Source organism: Pungitius pungitius, chromosome 16 (genome assembly GCF_949316345.1).
Source record: "Pungitius pungitius chromosome 16, fPunPun2.1, whole genome shotgun sequence".
Taxonomy (NCBI): Eukaryota; Metazoa; Chordata; class Actinopteri; order Perciformes; family Gasterosteidae; genus Pungitius; species Pungitius pungitius.
Window position 1 is genome coordinate 10,395,069 of NC_084915.1, and position 16,617 is coordinate 10,411,685.

Sequence of the window (16,617 nt, forward strand, 5' to 3'; positions counted from 1 at the left end):
TGGCCGCGTGGTGTCAACGATTTTATTCACTGATGATGAGAAATCTTTATGTAATTGAAATGTAACTGAAATGCAGGGCTCTCAAGTGTCACGCATTGAGTTTTTTTGAGTGAGGTAATGAGAATTTCAGTGTATTCACAATTTATACACTTTTTTTCACCATTGCGTTTGTTTCTCTAGCTCCATCAGTGCCCAACTTTCCTCAAACCACTTACTGCTGCGTCTGTATGTGTCCATCGTAACAAGAAAAAACAAAATCTACAACAATGATATGATAATCCACACCACGGTAAACCTCATCCAAATGACGTTGCTACAGTATGTACCTGATACCACGTACACTGGAACATTCCTGTGAAGTACTGGTACTGGACAATCTGAAATGATTACATGATTAAAATGCTCCTTATTGATTCATGGAGTTAGTTTTTAATGTGACGCCAGTAAAAAAAAAAAAGTCATTAGGGAATGTCGTCCAGAACAAACGTTTCTGTAGTTTTCATGCTAATGTAGTAATAAACTTTGATGCTAATGGTGTAGCCTTGAAGTTGCTTTGAAATTGTGGCAGCTAAACAATAATAGAAAATAAATTACCAAAATAAAGTGAAAATGTACATTGAAATGTACTTGATATTTATTTAATTTTCTTGATGGTTTTCATAAATTATACACATCCTGATTCATGTTACACTGACTTCCTGTTTGTGGGGTTCACCAGAGATTTGCGTATATTATGTAGCTCAAGCCTGAATGCTCTACTATACCAAATTGTGAGAAAATGGAACATCTAGAAAAAAGTACCTTCTTCAACAAAAAAAACGGGACCTTCTAAGGATAATTTGGTGAAAAGAAGGGCTGCATTACTGCAATTACTGATTCCTGAAGAGAACAGACTATTACAGCTGATCAGCAACACCTGTGACACCTGCAGGATGGGTATATGTAACCTGCCATGTGGCTCAGATTGCATTTCCTGTTGGTGACTGCAGTAATGGGAGCAGTTTGGGCCTTGATTGTTGCTGTGCTGGCTGTCTGGTTTACCAAAGGTATTTTATATTTGTTCTTTTGGAAACTTCTATTCAGTAAATCTACAGTGGAGTTTAGTACATGTAAGGGTGAGGAGGAAAGATTTACTTACTTACTTACTACTTTACTAGACTTACTTTTGCACTTTTTCCACATAGGCTCTGGTTTGCCTGCTGGTGACACAAATGAAATAAGTGGTAATTGGTCACAGAGGACAATGAGAGGTAAGAATATTGGGTGACTGAATATTGTTTTAGCTTAACACTGATTTTAATTTTTTTTACTATAGATCTGTCTCCCACTGAACCCTCCATAAAGAAGGTCCTTAAACTTCACCAATCACATGAGTCTGTGTTTCTGAAGAAGTCAAAAGAAGGTGAGCTAGTTCTGCTTATCCCTTCTGGGTTCATGTTTGTGTACTGCTCAGGTTCTTTGTCATTATTTAGATCATTTTATTGAGGTGTTTCCTGGCTTTTGTATTTACATTTAATGAAATGTCTACTTCAGTCCGACTGGAAACCAATGAAGTGGAAGTGACTGCATCGGGCGTCTACCTGAAAGTTGTTGAACATGCGCAGAACAGAGGCCGCAAGGGCAGCAGCAACATGGGCCCTAACGGTAGAGTGAGTGACGACGCGGCCAGAAACGGCACCCTATGGGACGACGGCAACACAGGCAACAACGGCACACTAGGCGACGCAGGCAACCGCACAGTGGGCGACGACACAGGCAGCAACAACGGCACCCTATGGGACGCAGGCAACAGCACTGTGGGCGACGACACAGGCAGCAACAATGCCACCCTTGGGGACGCGGGCAACAGCACTGTGGACGATGACGCAGGGAACAACGGCACCCTTGGGGACGACGGCAACGCAGGCAACAACGGCACCCTTGGGGACGACGGCAACGCAGGCAACAACGGCACCCTTGGGGACGACGGCAACAACGGCACACTAGGCGACGCAGGCAACCGCACTGTGGGCAACGACACAGGCAGCAACAATGCCACCCTTGGGGACGCGGGCAACAGCACTGTGGACGATGATGCAGGCAACAACGGCACCCTTGGGGACAACGGCAACGCAGGCAACAACGGCACCCTTGGGGACGACGGCAACGCAGGCAACAACGGCACCCTTGGGGACGCCGGCAACAGCACTGTGGGCGACTGCAGCAACAACGGCACCCTTGGGGACGCAGGCAACAACGGCACCCTTGGGGACGCAGGCAACAACGGCACAATAGGCGACGACGGCAACGCAGGCAACAACGGCACACTAGGCGACGACGGCAACGCAGGCAACAACGGCACCCTTGGGGACGACGGCAACGCAGGCAACAACGGCACCCTAGGCGACGCAGGCAACAGCACTGTGGGCGACGACACAGGCAGCAACAACGGCACCCTCGGGGACGCAGGCAACAGCACTGTGGGAGACTACACAGGCAGCAACAATGGCACACTAGGCGACGCTGGCAACAACGGCACCATTGGGGACGACGGCAACAGCACTGTGGGCGACGACACGGGCAGCAACAACGGCACCCTTGGGGACGCTGGCAACAACGGCACCCTTGGGGACGACGGCAACAGCACTGTGGGCGACGACACGGGCAGCAACAATGGCACCCTTGGGGACGCTGGCAACAACGGCACCCTTGGGGACGCCGGCAACAACGGCACCCTTGGGGACGCCGGCAACAACGGCACCCTTGGGGACGCCGGCAACAACGGCACCCTTGGCGACGACGGCAACGCAGGCAACAACGGCACCCTTGGGGACGACGGCAACGCAGGCAACAACGGCACCCTAGGCGACGACGGCAACGCAGGCAACAACGGCACCCTAGGCGACGCAGGCAACAGCACTGTGGGAGACTACACAGGCAGCAACAATGGCACACTAGGCGACGCAGGCAACAGCACTGTGGGAGACTACACAGGCAGCAACAATGGCACACTAGGCGACGCTGGCAACAGCACTGTGGGAGACTACACAGGCAGCAACAATGGCACACTAGGCGACGCTGGCAACAACGGCACCATTGGGGACGACGGCAACGCTGGCAACAACGGCACCCTATGGGACGCAGGCACTAACGGCACACTAGGCGACGCTGGCAACAACGGCACCCTTGGGGACGACGGCAACAGCACTGTGGGGGACGACACGGGCAGCAACAACGGCACCCTCGGGGACGCAGGCAACAGCACTGTGGGCGACTACACGGGCAGCAACAACGGCACCCTCGGGGACGCAGGCAACAGCACTGTGGGCGACGACACGGGCAACAACGGCACCCTCGGGGACGCAGGCAACAGCACTGTGGGCGACGACACGGGCAGCAACAACGGCACACTTGGGGACGCAGGCAACAACAGCACCCTATGGGACGCAGGCAACAACGGCACACTAGGCGACGCAGGCAACAGCACTGTGGGCGGCAACGCAACTGCGGCGCTCCACAGGCCAAGTGAGAGTAGGCGTGCGGTGCCGGCGTGGGTGGGGAGGGCGGCTATGCCGGCAACAACTTCACCCAGGGTGACAATACGGGCAAGAACTTAAAATAAAAGTTTCCTTTTAAAATGTTGTCTTGTATTTCTTCTTGGGGGTTGGGTCAAAATAAGTGTTTAAGCCAGTGAGCCCAGCACAGGAGGCTGAATGTGTATAGTAGCGTGTTGTATCCTCCGAAGTCCACACTTTATCTAACCCCCATAGCAGCTCATTTGCGAGCTCTAATTAAAGAGCTTATAATTTAAGGCTATTTGTAAGTGAGGCAACTTTCTGCACTGGAGCGCAGATTCTTTCTTAATCCAAGATGGCGCTGCAGATGGCTGCCTCTGTGTTTTTTGTTTAGCTCGTGCACTTTTTATTTCTAATTTTATCCATCTTACTTACTAACCCTTAGCTTTAACGTACTAATCCATAGCATATTTTATTACTTTTATTTTTATCTTATTGCTGCGCTATGTTATTGTACTGTCTTCCGTCATGCACCAACCGCCAAGACAATTTCCATATATGTCCATATATGTCTAACAAATGGCAATAAACCTTTCCTGATTCCTGAGAATGGTTCGAGATGAGCTTTTTTTTTTTTTTGACAGAGCCCTGCAGGCGGAGATGTATGGGGTGCCGTAAGGTAGCATATGAATAAAAACGGGACAATATTCACATGTCACTTTTTCAAACATTTAGAGACAAATGCATGCAACAACTTTTCCAAGTACAATGTTTGGCAGTAACACAATGTTATATCTAAATGGTAAATGTTGAGATAGACGTCAGAAATGATGACTGACAATTACAATACTTACGGTAATTCATGCAGCAAGCCAAAATGGCAAGTCCGAATGAATTAGCTCATTGAAGACCCCTGATCTCCAATTTAAAATAGCTGACCAATAGCACGACCAGTCGGATCTGGCCAGCGCCACTTAAGAAGGTGCATCCTTCACAAACAGAATCAAGATGCACGTGGCCTACAATATTTATTCTATCCCATTATAATTCATAGCAAGTGATTGATATTTACACGTGCAACATTTAGGTTGTCATTGCATACTTCAGAGTACTTGGTTATCTACCTGGTTTTGTGTGGAGAGAGGTTTGATTTAAAAAATGTATACAGAGGTGAGGTGCAGGTTACACTATCTTTATCATATTAGTGTCATATTGGAATTGATTAAAGAAATTTTAAACACAAGAGAATATGTTATGCAATGAGAGAGAACAATTGTTTCTGGGTAGTTTCCAAAGAAAATGTCTGTAGGTCCTAATGTTCATGTGCAATGTAAATTGTCGAGTAATATAATTATATTGAGGCAAACGTTATCGCATAACCTACGCTTAAATATAATGGCTTATATTGCGATTTGATGGTTTTTACTCCATGACATCTTGTTATTCACCCTCCGGTACAGCAGGAGGCGACAGAGGATTTTGGAGTCGGTTGATCACCCGCCAAAACTGAAGAACGAGTGACGTCATATTTCGGCGACATTATGGGTATAAATCTCTCCCCGACGCAGCGTTACTGTCTCTTACAAATACTCTCTCGGGCGTTCAGGAGGGATCCCGGCTGCACTCGTCATTCAACTAGTTTAGAAATTGTCTGTTGGTCTAAGCACCTACTATATTTAGCATTTTTGTAGAGCTTTACTTTGTAAATGTATTTAAAACGAGGTAAAATTTTGTGAAAGTGGAACGTTAGCGTGAACCGACCAGGGCCTCGCGCTGCCACGTGGGAACACCGACAGATTGACACCATGAGAAAAAAGTGAGAAAACGTTATGGGTGATAACCCTCTCGTTGAATTCCGTGTGTGTATATGTATGTACGTTTTATTTTTAGAAATATTGTTTGAATTTGTAATTTTTCTGGATAGGTTGACCTCTGGTGGAGTCCTCTCAGCATGCATTTTACAGTCAAAACTTGGGATAAATGCAGTCTCCTGATGTCTCCAAGGTCAGTTGCAGTGAAAATAACCTTGTCTTCATACAGTTGTCAGTGATGAAAACTGTGAATAGGAAGTGCCGTCTGATGCGATAACTGACGAGGTTTCGTAATCACTGTTCTGAGTCTAAAACTATATATTTAGGTGGAGATTAGTCTCCGCAGACGTATGTTAATTCTTCGTTCTTTTTTAGGAGCAGTGAAAATGGAGCCAATCTAAACCTCAAGAAACACTTGAGGTTGGTTTAATTTGTTATACTTGTAAATTGTGACTGTATCCATGAAATGATGATATCTAAACTGAAATAGCTGGAATTACCGGCAGATTGTTTAGTGGTGACCCTCGGTTTTCTGAACATAAAAGATGCAGTTCTGTAATAGTTTCATTAAGTACATTAATATGTACTAACAAATCAACCTTCATTTCTGTCCCTGTAGATGAGTTGACCAAATGATGGGGCAATGCACTGTGTCGGCCTAATTTAACCAGATGACTAAAGATTCTTCCTGTGCAGGTGAATATTCTGTCTGTAAAATGTTCTCTATTCACTTGTTGTGATGAAATCTAAACTGAAATAGCTGGAATTACCGGCAGATTGTTTAGTGGTGACCCTCGGTTTTCTGAACACTTTGAGATGCGTTTCTGTAACTCAAATAATTTACTTTCAATATCAGACTCTTTGTAACCTTTGTTTTTATCCCTTCCATAGAGGATAGACGTGTGAGCTGCGCTGCCATAAGATGTGACCTTGCACTTCTGTGTACAGGCCCAATTCTACCTGAAGACTAAAGACTTGTCTCCAGGTGAATATGCATTCGCTGCATGTAAAAATGCTGTAATCTGCTCCTGTGGTGATGAAATCTAAACTGAAACAGCTGGAATTACCGGCAGATTGTTTAGTGGTGACTCTCGGTTTTCTGAACAATATAAAGTGCAGTGATGTAGTAATACTAATAATGTACTTAATCGCTAACAAATCATAATTCTCATTTCTACCCCTCCTGTAGATGAAAGACTTGGGGCCCAAAATGTGATCTTGCCCGATTGAACTAGATGACTAAAGATTCTTGCTGGGCAGGTGAAGCACTGGTATGCAAAGCGCTGAAATATTATATTTAAGTGAAATTATGCTTAAATCATGTGCTTCTTGTGTTTATTTGAAAACGTAAAACTGTACTTGTGTAACGTTGTCGATGACGAAAACCTGGAATAGGAAGTGCCGTCTGATGCGACAACTGACGATGGTCTTTGATCCACTTTTCTGAGTCTGTTGAAGCAATACTTACAAGTCCATGGAAAGTTTTTTTTATTTTCTTACATTAATTTGTTTTAATGCAGGTATCTAAAGTCTGTCTCCAGAAGTCTGTTCTACCGACTGAAAGGTATGTTTTTAAACTAGTGGAACTTATTTGCTGTCTGCTGTTGTGATGAAATCCAAACTGAAATGCTGGAATTACCGGCAGATTGTTTAGTGGTGAATCTCGGTTTTCTGAACATAAGATTAATTTCTGTAACTATAATCATGAAGTACTTATCAGTAACAAATAATAACCGTCATATTAATCCCTCCCGTAGATGACCGACTTGAGAGCTGCCAAAACGTGGGACATTGCATGTCTTTGTAGCAGACCAGTTGGCTGAAGATGTGTGCTTTGCAGGTGAATGTGCTTTGCCAGTCTGTAAATGTCACCTAGCTACTTGTGTTGTGATGAAATCTAAACTGAAATAGCTGGAATTACCGGCAGATTGTTTGGTGGTGACGCTCGGTTTTCTGAACATTTAGCAGCATCACACCAGCAGGTGTCGCACCATTTGTGGGCCTAACTTCCTTTTTTAATCTCTCAGAATGGGCTCAAGTGGTTAAAAACGACTGCCTTCACGCTGCATGAGGTGAGAAGCCTTCTGATTAGTTTGAATGTGTAGTTGTGTATCATCAGCAGGAACATAATAAATTGCAAATTGATGGCCTTTGAATAATATGAATGTGTTGACCTCTGCTAACCTGATTTTAAATGTTTCTTGTAACATGGATTGAATAAACCACCAGTTAAATTGTGAATATAGCTGCTCTAAGCTGTGTCTATATAACAGTATTTTATTTTCCTCAGATGAAGATGGTTCTGTCTGAAGAGTTTCAACATGTTTGCTTGAAAAACAGTTTAATAAAATGTCAACTTGAACACTGAAGCAAATGGTTTGGCCTTCTGTTGAACTTGCACGACACAATCTTAACAAATTACACACGCGTCGTTGTGGTTCTTTTTTCTTCTGCTCTGCAATGGACTAAAATTTGCGTCACGGACCAAACTATTACTTAATTAACCAGTTTACAATGTATAATTGCCAACGGTTACTTCGTGATTGTTATTGTGAACGGCTGAATGATACATCACTTGTAATATTACTGCTGCCTGATTTCGTAAAAGATGGTCCAGTTGTTCTGATCCCAAAGGAACGAAGTATTGCTCCTTCATTTAGATAATTGGAACCGCTCATCCGGGCGGCCACTTGCACGTCATCCAGTTAGGCACCTTCCCCAGAAATTAACAATTCAAATTCAGCCACATTTTTGCCTGCTCCTCTTGCTTTGCAACACGCGCCAGCCTTTTTGAACCATGAATTGAAACGAGTCAGTCGACACAACACACAGAAGCATGTTCCCCCAATTGAAGAATAATTGAACATTGTTTTTGTTTTAAAAGACAACTCTCAGAGATTAAACCTTATTTTCAAATGTGGACAGTGATATTGAGCGGGCATCAGCAAAGTTGATCATTTGCCAAGAAGATTCAACTAAACGCCATGATCAGTTCCTTTCCCATGTTTGAGACTGGCCCTGAAGACGTGGAATGTTACATTTTTCAGTCAGATTAAGTTTTAGCGCCACTTACTCCGTAAGAATGTGTTCATGCTATTGGTGTGCTGTTACATCACATGCAACCATCAGCCCAGCACCCAGTAAAACAAACCATAATGACAAACAAAAGGGTCTGTCAGACACGCACAAACAACCAATATCAATGTGCCCTTTTATAGCTGCTGCAACCAGTTATAAGCTGCACATGAAATGGTAAGCTGATTATGAATTGTGTTCATTTGTGTTGAGTGTTTTGTTTTTTATATCAAGAAAAAAACAAGCAGAAAAAGAGCAAATCATGACCGTGGAGAAGAAAACTATAAACTGTTTTCCCCTGCAGTGGATTTCTATTTGGTGTTGCATTTTCCTATGGTCTCCGTATCATTGTTGCTTTTTTCGCACAAACCTTTCTGTGGTTATGGGGACAAAACCAGACTGAGGCTCGTAGACGTGAGTTGTGGTTTTGGTGTAAGAGTGACCGTGTGAAAGGATGGATGACAGGGTGTGTGACTGAGGGTGAGTGTCCATATGACATATTAGTGATACTAGATGTGGCAAGAAAAGGGTGTGTAAGAATACAACAGAATACTGGGGGAGTGTTCATATGACATCTGGGAGGTTACAGTAAACGATGGTGCAAGACTTCAACTGACACTATGCTTGACTTAGATTCAGACACAGATCCAGAGAGTAACTCCTTCAACAATGGGAGAAATTGTGACTATTACACGGAAAATCAGTTCAACGAAAAGTTTGGGTCAGAACACAATATAAAGATAATACACTTCAATAGTAGAAGCCTTTACGCTAATTTTTACAAGATTAAAGACTACCTAGACCAGTTCACCTCACCGTTCAGTGTAATCGCAATCTCGGAGACCTGGATTAGTCTGGAGAAAGGGGTGGAATTTGAGTTGGATGGTTATAATCTGAATTATGTAAACAGAGGCAACAAAAGGGGAGGGGGAGTTGCACTTTATGTCGATAGAAGACTTAAGTACAAGATTGTTGAAAGTATGACGGCTGCAATTGATGATATATGTGAATGTATTACTATTGAAATTGATATGGGGAAAAGGAAGAACATCATTGTCAGCTGTGCATACCGGGCTCCAAACAATAGCATAGAGAAGTTCAAGGAGTTGATGGAGAGTATGGCTACAAACACCGAGCAAAAGGTAACTTTTCTCTGTGGCGATTACAACATCGATCTTCTGAATCCTAACAAGCTAACACCGATAGAGAAACTCATGGATGCAATGTACAGCAGAAGCTTGTATCCTACTATTACTAAACCTAGTCGAATTACATTTCACTCTGCAACACTTATAGATAATATTTTTACTAATAACCTAATAGATAATATAGAAAGTGGATTATTATTAAATGATATTAGTGACCATCTGCCGGTGTTTGCAATCTACAGCGGTGCACCTGGGTTGGCTGAAAGGAATGAAATGATAGAAAGGAGATTAAGAACGGTTGACAATCTAAACAAGTTCAGAAATGAATTAAGTGCACAAAACTGGAGAGGTTTATGAGGCAGAGGAGGTTGATTATGCTTATGATTCCTTCCTGCAAACGTTTCTGATGTTATATGACAGATGCTGTCCAATTCAGCAAAGCAGAAAACGAGCAAATCAAAAAAGATTTTAAAACGTTACAGATTGTATTTAAAGCAAGAAACAGCCTACTCTCAGGAAACATTCAAAGTTGGTTTAGCGACAGACTAGGAGACTATAATTTAAGAGGGAGACTGAAACTGAGGCAACCAAAGGTGCACTCTACACTCAAAAGCAGGTGCATATCGGTCTGTGGGGTGAAGTTGTGGAACAACTTACCAGATAAGATCAAAGATTGTAAACATATTGCACAGTTCAAAAACATCTTAAATTATACACATTAGCCAAATATGAGATCTGTGAAAATATTCAGTGACGGAAATTTAAATTGTATTTATATGTGCGTGTGAGTATGCGTGCGTGTGTGGGTGAGAGAGTGTGTGTATGTATGTATGATATTAATCTTCAAAGTAATATATACTAATTGAGAATATGGATAACATAGGGGTGGGTATCTATAAGCTTTTGCTTCTCTCTACTCCTTTTCTTGAACAAAAGGTGACTTTTCTGATTTTGTGGTCTATGTCTATGTTGATTTTTTAATTTTTAATTTTTTAATGTCTACATGTTCAAGAAATAAAATGCTTCAAATCAAATCAAAAAATAATTCCACCTCCAACTAAAGAATTTGACCGAAGGGCCTCCATCACGCACCTTTACAGAGACATGCAGAAACACACCTTTAAGTATGTGTATGGGTGCAGATGGGTGCTGACATGCTTTTGCTCGGCTGTAGAAAACTAATGGGACCAAAGAAACAGCAGTATGTGAGAGATCTGATTAAGCGTGTTCCTATTTGTCCAAGAAGAATTTGTCCCAAGGGCTCCTCCATGCACCTTTACAGGAACATGGGGACACAACAATATGTGTACTTGTACAGATGGGTGCTGACATGTCTGGAATTGTTGGAAACCTACCTCCTAAAAATGCTTGTTTACCAGCTACCACTTTTTTTTTCTGGCAGGCACACACGAGTTATGTGTGACACACAAAGCCACTGATGGCTCAAGGTAGAATTTATTGTCATATTCTGCGCAGTCTCCTGTTTGTTCCTACAGGGCTATGATGTGCGCAACCATAAGGAAGCAACTGCATTTTTGACAAACCTGACAGTAGAGGATGAGAAGCTCCGGTAATATTTTGCTGAAGGGGAGAAAAGGATGCTATGCGCCCAGGTGTTTTTTAAAACGTTTCTAATATATTCATGGGGGCGGGTCCGAGGACCTTGTGAATATATATAGTCTACTGTAGAGACCGGACTGCCCACCTCCGAGTCACTTCACTTGCAGGAAAGCTGAAGTTGGTTGCATCCACCCTAGCAGGTAATCAATCGTCTCTAACGCAGCTTTTGCCTTTTAAATGACAATTCAGAATTCTCTTATTTTGTCTTTCTTCTCGTGTCACAGCATCAGCCTGAAACCTTCAGTCAACATGGCTCTACCTGGAAGATGCACCTCTATCATCAACTTGCGTTACCAAGATGGCAGTGAAGGGAGCCCGTCCAACCCGGCCAAGTTCAACAACCAAGACTATGCGCAGCTGAAAGACAACTACCTGCGCAGAAGGACGCTGTTTGTGGACAACACCTTCCCACCTAACAACCAATCTCTGGGGGACCTGCGTGATTTCGGCCGTCGTCAGGAAGCCCAAGTGGAGTGGCTCCGTCCGGCGGTACGACGTTTTAAATATGTTTTTTCTTTTGCGTGTGTAAATCCAATTTTGATAGATATATTTCTATATATTAGTTTGCATTGTTTTCCAGTAGTCATATGTTTAAATACATAGATCTTTATTCATTTTTTCATTTTTTTGAACTACCCAGGACATCTTGAAAGCACAGAAAAAAAGCGTGGATCCTATTTTCTGTAGCAAAGGAGCCTCCCGATTTGACTTTGATCAAGGCAGCGTGGGTAGGAAAACCTTCTCTCACGGACAACCAAACACAAATACCCTTTACAGGTGGACACCTGCTCTGTGTGTCAGTGCTTGAGCTGTTGACTTAAATTACCAGGTGACTGCTGGTTGCTGGCTGCAATTTCCTCACTGACGTTCCGCAAAGGCCTGTTGGCTCAAGTTGTGCCGATGGACCAGAACTTCAGTGATTACGCCGGGATATTTCATTTCAGGGTAACGGATACACAAGTTTGTCATGAATACCCTTTCACCACCCACTCCGGTCCAACCTGCAGGTCTTACTTCTCCCTTTTGTGTCAGTTCTGGAGGTTCGGCGTGTGGGTGGATGTTGTCATTGATGACTACCTGCCAACACTGAACAATCAGTTGATGTTTGTTCGCTCCAAGGACGGAAACGAGTTCTGGGCTCCTCTGATGGAGAAAGCTTATGCCAAGTAAGAAACCAACTCATTCTACCTTGTACAAAATCTGTTTTAATGAGTCTGAAGACAGTGCTACGTTAGCTGAACTCTCCACACGGGTGAATGGTTCCCACGACAACCACACGCACAAGCGGCCGTTACAGCTTTCATCTGTCTCGCACAGAGTGTGCGGTTCGTACGCAGACATGAGCTCTGGATTGCCATCGGAGGCCTGCAAGGATTTCAGTGGAGGCTTGAACATGGATTACAAACTCAGTGAAGCCCACTCGGCAGGCCACGACGTGGAGCTGTGGAACTCGCTGAGCAGAGCCACCAGCTGCCAGTCGATGATTTGCTGTGGTACTGCCCAGAAAGGGGTAAGAACAAATGCCCTGGAAGTGACAGATTACCACTGAAAGTCACTGGTTTGATGGAAGCCTTCTCTCTGTTTCAGGGGGAGTTGGTGAACACCATAGAGGACACTGGTATTGTGAATGCACATGCCTATTCTGTGACAGCAGTCACTGAGGTAAAGTTCGTTCTGTGCATATATGGCAAAAGAAAGGTTTAAATGACAGATTTAGCATTTCATTCATCGATGTACCATTTCATCTAAAGGTCGATTACTGCGGTTCTAAAGTGAAACTGGTGCGTCTCATGAATCCTTGGGGCCGAACAGAGTGGAACGGAAAGTGGAGCGACAAGTAGGCATCAGACATCCATGCAATAACAAAACTAACTTTCACTGACCCACAGCTCAGGGGAATAATGTATTTTCCTCTTGTACGCAGGTCTGACATGTGGAGTAAAGTCAGTCCAGAAGATCGGAAAAACTTTGTTGACTGCAATGACGGAGAGTTCTGGTAAGTAAGCTTCAGTAGTAAAAGTAAACAGTGTGTCTTGCCAAGCTTTGAGGTCTAAGAAATGAAATGTACTTCCTTCCTCATCCAAAAATTGCATGGATCATGTTTTAAATAAATAAGCTTTGTCTGCTAGCTTGAATTTCACTCTTGGATCACTCAAACCACCCACAGTCGATATCGTAAATTCAGAAAAAACAGATCAGAATTTTAAGATTTCTCAATCGTATGTTTAAGCTTCCATGTGATAATGAAAGAGAGTAAAGATGCTCGACCTCATGGATGAAGTAGTAATATACAATAGAATTAAAGGTCATTCTTTAGTTTGGAAGAAGAATGCAGTATAGTCAACATCTTGCTCCTTCGTTTATCTTTGTTAGGATGGAGTTGGGGGACTTCTGTCATTATTTCCAAAACTTGTTCATCTGCTGTGAGAACCCCAACTTTATTGATGGTGACATCAGCTGCCAGTGGAAATCCATGACTTACGATGGCAGCTGGGTGGCCGGAAAAACTGCAGGCGGCAACTTGTCTTACTGTGAGCCTTCACCTTCAACCGCAATGATGTTTGTTGTCTCTTTCCTTTTGTGTGTGCAAGGGTACGAAAATAACAAATGACATATTTCATGTTTCTCATCACCTGTAGCTACCTTTGAGACGAATCCCCAGTATCGCTTGCAGGTTACTAAAATAAACAAGGATGAGCAAAACGACCAAAACATCTTCCTGTCTCTGATGCAGAAACCTCAGAAACAAAATCGTAAAACAACACAAACCCAACCGATTGGACTTACCGTCTTTAAGGTAAGGCCCCTGAATTTTAAATAATGGTGAAATAGCACAATACAAATGAGTAATGTATAAAACTGTATGATAAAAGCCTTTGTTATTTGTTTCACGCTATTTTTGTGGCTTATTTGAAAACTATTTATTTCCATTTTCCATTCGACAGATTCCTCCAGGGGTAAGAACCAATATCAATAGTATATCAATATCAATAATAGATCAACAGAAATCACAGTCCACATTTAGCGTAAAATTGTTACTGCTACTCAGGAACCAGTTTAATTACCTTTTCTCTCCTCAGACACCACAGGGACAGCTGAAGGCCTCCTTCTTCCTAAGAAACTGGCCCATGAAGCAAAGACAGCTGTACACCAATGAAAGGGATCTGATTGATTCGTACAGCCTGGAGCCTGCCGAGTATCTGATCGTGGCCTCCACGATCAAGCCCAACATGACTGGAGACTTCGTTCTCACCGTCTACACCAAGACCGATGCTCAGATCAGGTGAGGAGTTACTGATATGAGTCGTGTGCTCTAAGTCCCACTGGATTATGGATATGATCTGTGCCAAATTGGTTTGTACCATTTCAAGCTATAATGCTAATTAATGTGTCATTAGTCAATGATATTATTAAGGATCCTGAGCTTGGGTCCATACAATTTTTAGGAATTTTTGTTTTTAGCAAACTAAGGCGACTTCTACTGAATAATAATGGATAATTAGCATTATTAGTATAATGTTATTTTGCTGCTTGTTTGCAATAAAATTAGTAATGGAGTAACATGTAAAGTTAAAGTACCAGCTGAGGTTAAATCCTCAGAACATCAGGTGCCTGGTTTTTAACAAATTATCCATTGCATTTAGCTCCCATGAAGATGATGGCGATCACAAAGAGGAGGAGAACTTAATTCTTCCCATGGTATGAATATAATATATAGTGTATATATAGAACACACTTCAGCTTTATGACATAGAGGGAGCAAGTTTATTTTGTTTAATGTCTGATTTATTGAATTTTTATCTCCAGCCGCCCAAGGACAAGGACAAGGACAAGGACAAGGACAAGGAGGAGACCACCAACAAGAATACCATCCAAGCCTTGTTCAGCAGATACGCTGATCAGGTGGGACATTTTCTTTGTCTGCTCATCGGCCTGCTTTTCAATTTGTTCCTTTTTGTCTTGTAAGAATCCATCACACGTTGTGTTTTAGTTTGGGCGGCTAGTATCCAGACAGCTCCAGAAGCTCCTGAATGACAACTTCCCTCACGGTGAGTTGATTTAAATCATGTCTGCTTTGAACACCTTTGAAATATTATTTCATTCATCATAACTCACGACACCAAGTCCTCCGGGTTACTTTGGGGATTTGAATTGATCTGTTTGTACCATTGACAGGCACCTTTGGTTTGGATACCTGCATGAGCATGATGGCTATGGTGGATGTATCCTTAAAAGAAAAAGAAAAAATGATGTTTGACCATGGGCTAGGTTTTTTCTTATTCAACAAATATGGCAGAAAGTCAAAGTCATCCTTAATTTTCAAAGACCAACAAAACAATGATGATGACTTTCACCGAGTTCTCAACTCTCTGGGAGAAGATTACCAAATACGAGGTGATGCAGCTAATATGGCGAATATTTGGATGTATTAATGTGTTCACACTAGACACTTTATTCAGAATTGTAGTAGTCTGAAGTGGAGTTAATAAAGAACTGCAACTTATATATATATATATATGTTGAAGTGCTGTAAGTTTCTAATGTAGATTCATCTGTTTTGCAGAAACGCTTTCATCTTGCAGATGTGAATGAGAATGGATCCCTGTCTGAACGTGAGCTCCAGAAGGCAATGGAGGATGAGGGTAATTTACAATTTAAACTATGATTACAGCTCAATAATAAGCTTCTAGCAGAACAACAAAAGGTAACGGTAGTATTTGTAACTTTCTCACCAGAAATGGACACCAACGACTTCATGGTAAAGCTGATGATGGCCCGCTATTCAGGCACGTCCAACACCTCCTTGGAGAACTTTATCACGCTCATGTTACGCCTGGAGAAGACCTCAAGTGAGTGTCAAGGCCGATCAGGCTTTTCATTTGTTCGGAATAAAGAGTGACACTGAAGAAGTCATTCCAACTTTAGTCCGGATGTCAAAGTATCATAACTTACAAAGAATTAATCGATAATGACAAACAATTATTTATTTTTGGGTTTGTTTTATTTACAGATGTTTTCAAGAACAAATCATCAAACGGAGTGATCCACTTGTCCTGGACTGAGGCAAGTCTCGTTCCTCTTAGACATGGTTGAGTGAGCAGTAAAATATTTCACCGCAGAATTCAATGTTCTAGCAGAGTAATAAATCATTGTATGAAAAACCATAGTTGGTAAACATTCCACCACTGTGCTCAAATAAGTCATCTCAAGCATCAATGATACTAACAGTTCTCCAATCTGCTTTTTTTCTTATTTGTTCCAGTGGACCAACTTCTCCTTGTACAACTAGAACAAAACAACACTGGGGACCGTGTTGAGAAGATCACTCCAGCCACGTGCTGCTTTTAGAGGAATCAATGTGCAAAACCTTTTTAAGAGGTAAAAAAGCAGTAACATAATAACATGTGATTCTGAAATAAAAATGACCTGAAATAAGTGAAATCTTGAATCTTTCACACAAGTGGTAAA

At 42.6% G+C, this 16,617-nt stretch overlaps 2 protein-coding genes, 1 long non-coding RNA gene and 7 other non-coding genes across 14 annotated transcripts; all 10 read left to right on the forward strand.

Annotated features, from left to right (window-relative positions):
* Positions 1–953: 953 nt before the first annotated feature.
* LOC134106177 (circumsporozoite protein-like) lies at positions 954–3,612 on the forward strand. Of its 2 annotated transcripts, none has more exons than XM_062558182.1 (5): positions 954–1,046; positions 1,185–1,250; positions 1,316–1,402; positions 1,534–1,995; positions 3,430–3,612. In XM_062558182.1, exons 1-5 carry the CDS (start codon positions 992–994, stop codon positions 3,594–3,596), a joined length of 837 nt encoding a protein of 278 aa, XP_062414166.1. In that variant the 5' UTR covers positions 954–991; the 3' UTR covers positions 3,597–3,612. The 2 variants fall into 2 exon arrangements, with proteins under 2 accessions (XP_062414166.1, XP_062414167.1); XM_062558183.1 differs by having other exon boundaries at positions 1,185–1,223.
* A 1,437-nt stretch (positions 3,613–5,049) lies between these two features.
* On the forward strand, positions 5,050–7,679 carry LOC119215930 (uncharacterized). Of its 3 annotated transcripts, none has more exons than XR_009942539.1 (9): positions 5,050–5,310; positions 5,419–5,498; positions 5,681–5,725; positions 5,925–6,001; positions 6,197–6,576; positions 6,826–6,869; positions 7,063–7,145; positions 7,333–7,377; positions 7,596–7,679. It is a non-coding gene; the product is annotated as an uncharacterized LOC119215930 (long non-coding RNA). The 3 variants fall into 3 exon arrangements; XR_005120071.2 differs by having other exon boundaries at positions 6,197–6,290; positions 6,495–6,576; positions 7,333–7,673; XR_009942538.1 differs by having other exon boundaries at positions 7,333–7,673.
* On the forward strand, positions 5,537–5,608 carry LOC119215990 (small nucleolar RNA SNORD49). The gene has a single exon (XR_005120086.1). It is a non-coding gene; the product is annotated as a small nucleolar RNA SNORD49 (small nucleolar RNA).
* Positions 5,770–5,843, forward strand: LOC119215980 (small nucleolar RNA SNORD65). The gene has a single exon (XR_005120078.1). It is a non-coding gene; the product is annotated as a small nucleolar RNA SNORD65 (small nucleolar RNA).
* LOC119215981 (small nucleolar RNA SNORD65) lies at positions 6,040–6,113 on the forward strand. The gene has a single exon (XR_005120079.1). It is a non-coding gene; the product is annotated as a small nucleolar RNA SNORD65 (small nucleolar RNA).
* Positions 6,337–6,410, forward strand: LOC119215982 (small nucleolar RNA SNORD65). The gene has a single exon (XR_005120080.1). It is a non-coding gene; the product is annotated as a small nucleolar RNA SNORD65 (small nucleolar RNA).
* Positions 6,677–6,754, forward strand: LOC119215991 (small nucleolar RNA SNORD49). Its single transcript, XR_005120087.2, has one exon. It is a non-coding gene; the product is annotated as a small nucleolar RNA SNORD49 (small nucleolar RNA).
* On the forward strand, positions 6,910–6,982 carry LOC119215985 (small nucleolar RNA SNORD65). The gene has a single exon (XR_005120082.1). It is a non-coding gene; the product is annotated as a small nucleolar RNA SNORD65 (small nucleolar RNA).
* LOC119215983 (small nucleolar RNA SNORD65) lies at positions 7,191–7,264 on the forward strand. The gene has a single exon (XR_005120081.1). It is a non-coding gene; the product is annotated as a small nucleolar RNA SNORD65 (small nucleolar RNA).
* Positions 7,680–10,954: 3,275 nt separating the features above from the next.
* Positions 10,955–16,608, forward strand: LOC119215001 (calpain-1 catalytic subunit-like). Of its 2 annotated transcripts, XM_037466728.2 has the most exons (22): positions 10,955–11,288; positions 11,373–11,637; positions 11,789–11,876; positions 11,978–12,093; positions 12,181–12,314; positions 12,466–12,658; positions 12,736–12,810; positions 12,900–12,985; positions 13,073–13,144; positions 13,522–13,679; positions 13,788–13,945; positions 14,094–14,105; positions 14,229–14,431; positions 14,793–14,847; positions 14,956–15,051; positions 15,140–15,197; positions 15,325–15,371; positions 15,475–15,543; positions 15,713–15,791; positions 15,885–15,998; positions 16,160–16,212; positions 16,412–16,608. In XM_037466728.2, exons 2-22 carry the CDS (start codon positions 11,398–11,400, stop codon positions 16,436–16,438), a joined length of 2,133 nt encoding a protein of 710 aa, XP_037322625.2. In that variant the 5' UTR covers positions 10,955–11,288; positions 11,373–11,397; the 3' UTR covers positions 16,439–16,608. The 2 variants fall into 2 exon arrangements, with proteins under 2 accessions (XP_037322625.2, XP_037322626.2); XM_037466729.2 differs by lacking the exon at positions 14,094–14,105.
* The last annotated feature ends 9 nt before the right edge of the window (positions 16,609–16,617 follow it).

What these genes read in the sequence shown, in the direction of transcription:
- LOC119215001 (XM_037466728.2), top strand. Translation starts at nt 11,398, where the DNA reads ATGGCTCTACCTGGAAGATGCACCTCTATCATCAACTTGCGTTACCAA. An exon ending in GTGGTACTGCCCAGAAAGGG is followed by an intron (nt 12,659 to 12,735) that starts GTAAGAACAAAT and finishes TCTCTGTTTCAG; the next exon opens with GGGGAGTTGGTGAACACCAT. An exon ending in GCATGATGGCTATGGTGGAT is followed by an intron (nt 15,372 to 15,474) that starts GTATCCTTAAAA and finishes TAATTTTCAAAG; the next exon opens with ACCAACAAAACAATGATGAT.
- LOC134106177 (XM_062558182.1), top strand. Translation starts at nt 992, where the DNA reads ATGGGAGCAGTTTGGGCCTTGATTGTTGCTGTGCTGGCTGTCTGGTTT. An exon ending in GGCTGTCTGGTTTACCAAAG is followed by an intron (nt 1,047 to 1,184) that starts GTATTTTATATT and finishes TTTTCCACATAG; the next exon opens with GCTCTGGTTTGCCTGCTGGT. An exon ending in CGGCACACTAGGCGACGCAG is followed by an intron (nt 1,996 to 3,429) that starts GCAACCGCACTG and finishes TATGGGACGCAG; the next exon opens with GCAACAACGGCACACTAGGC.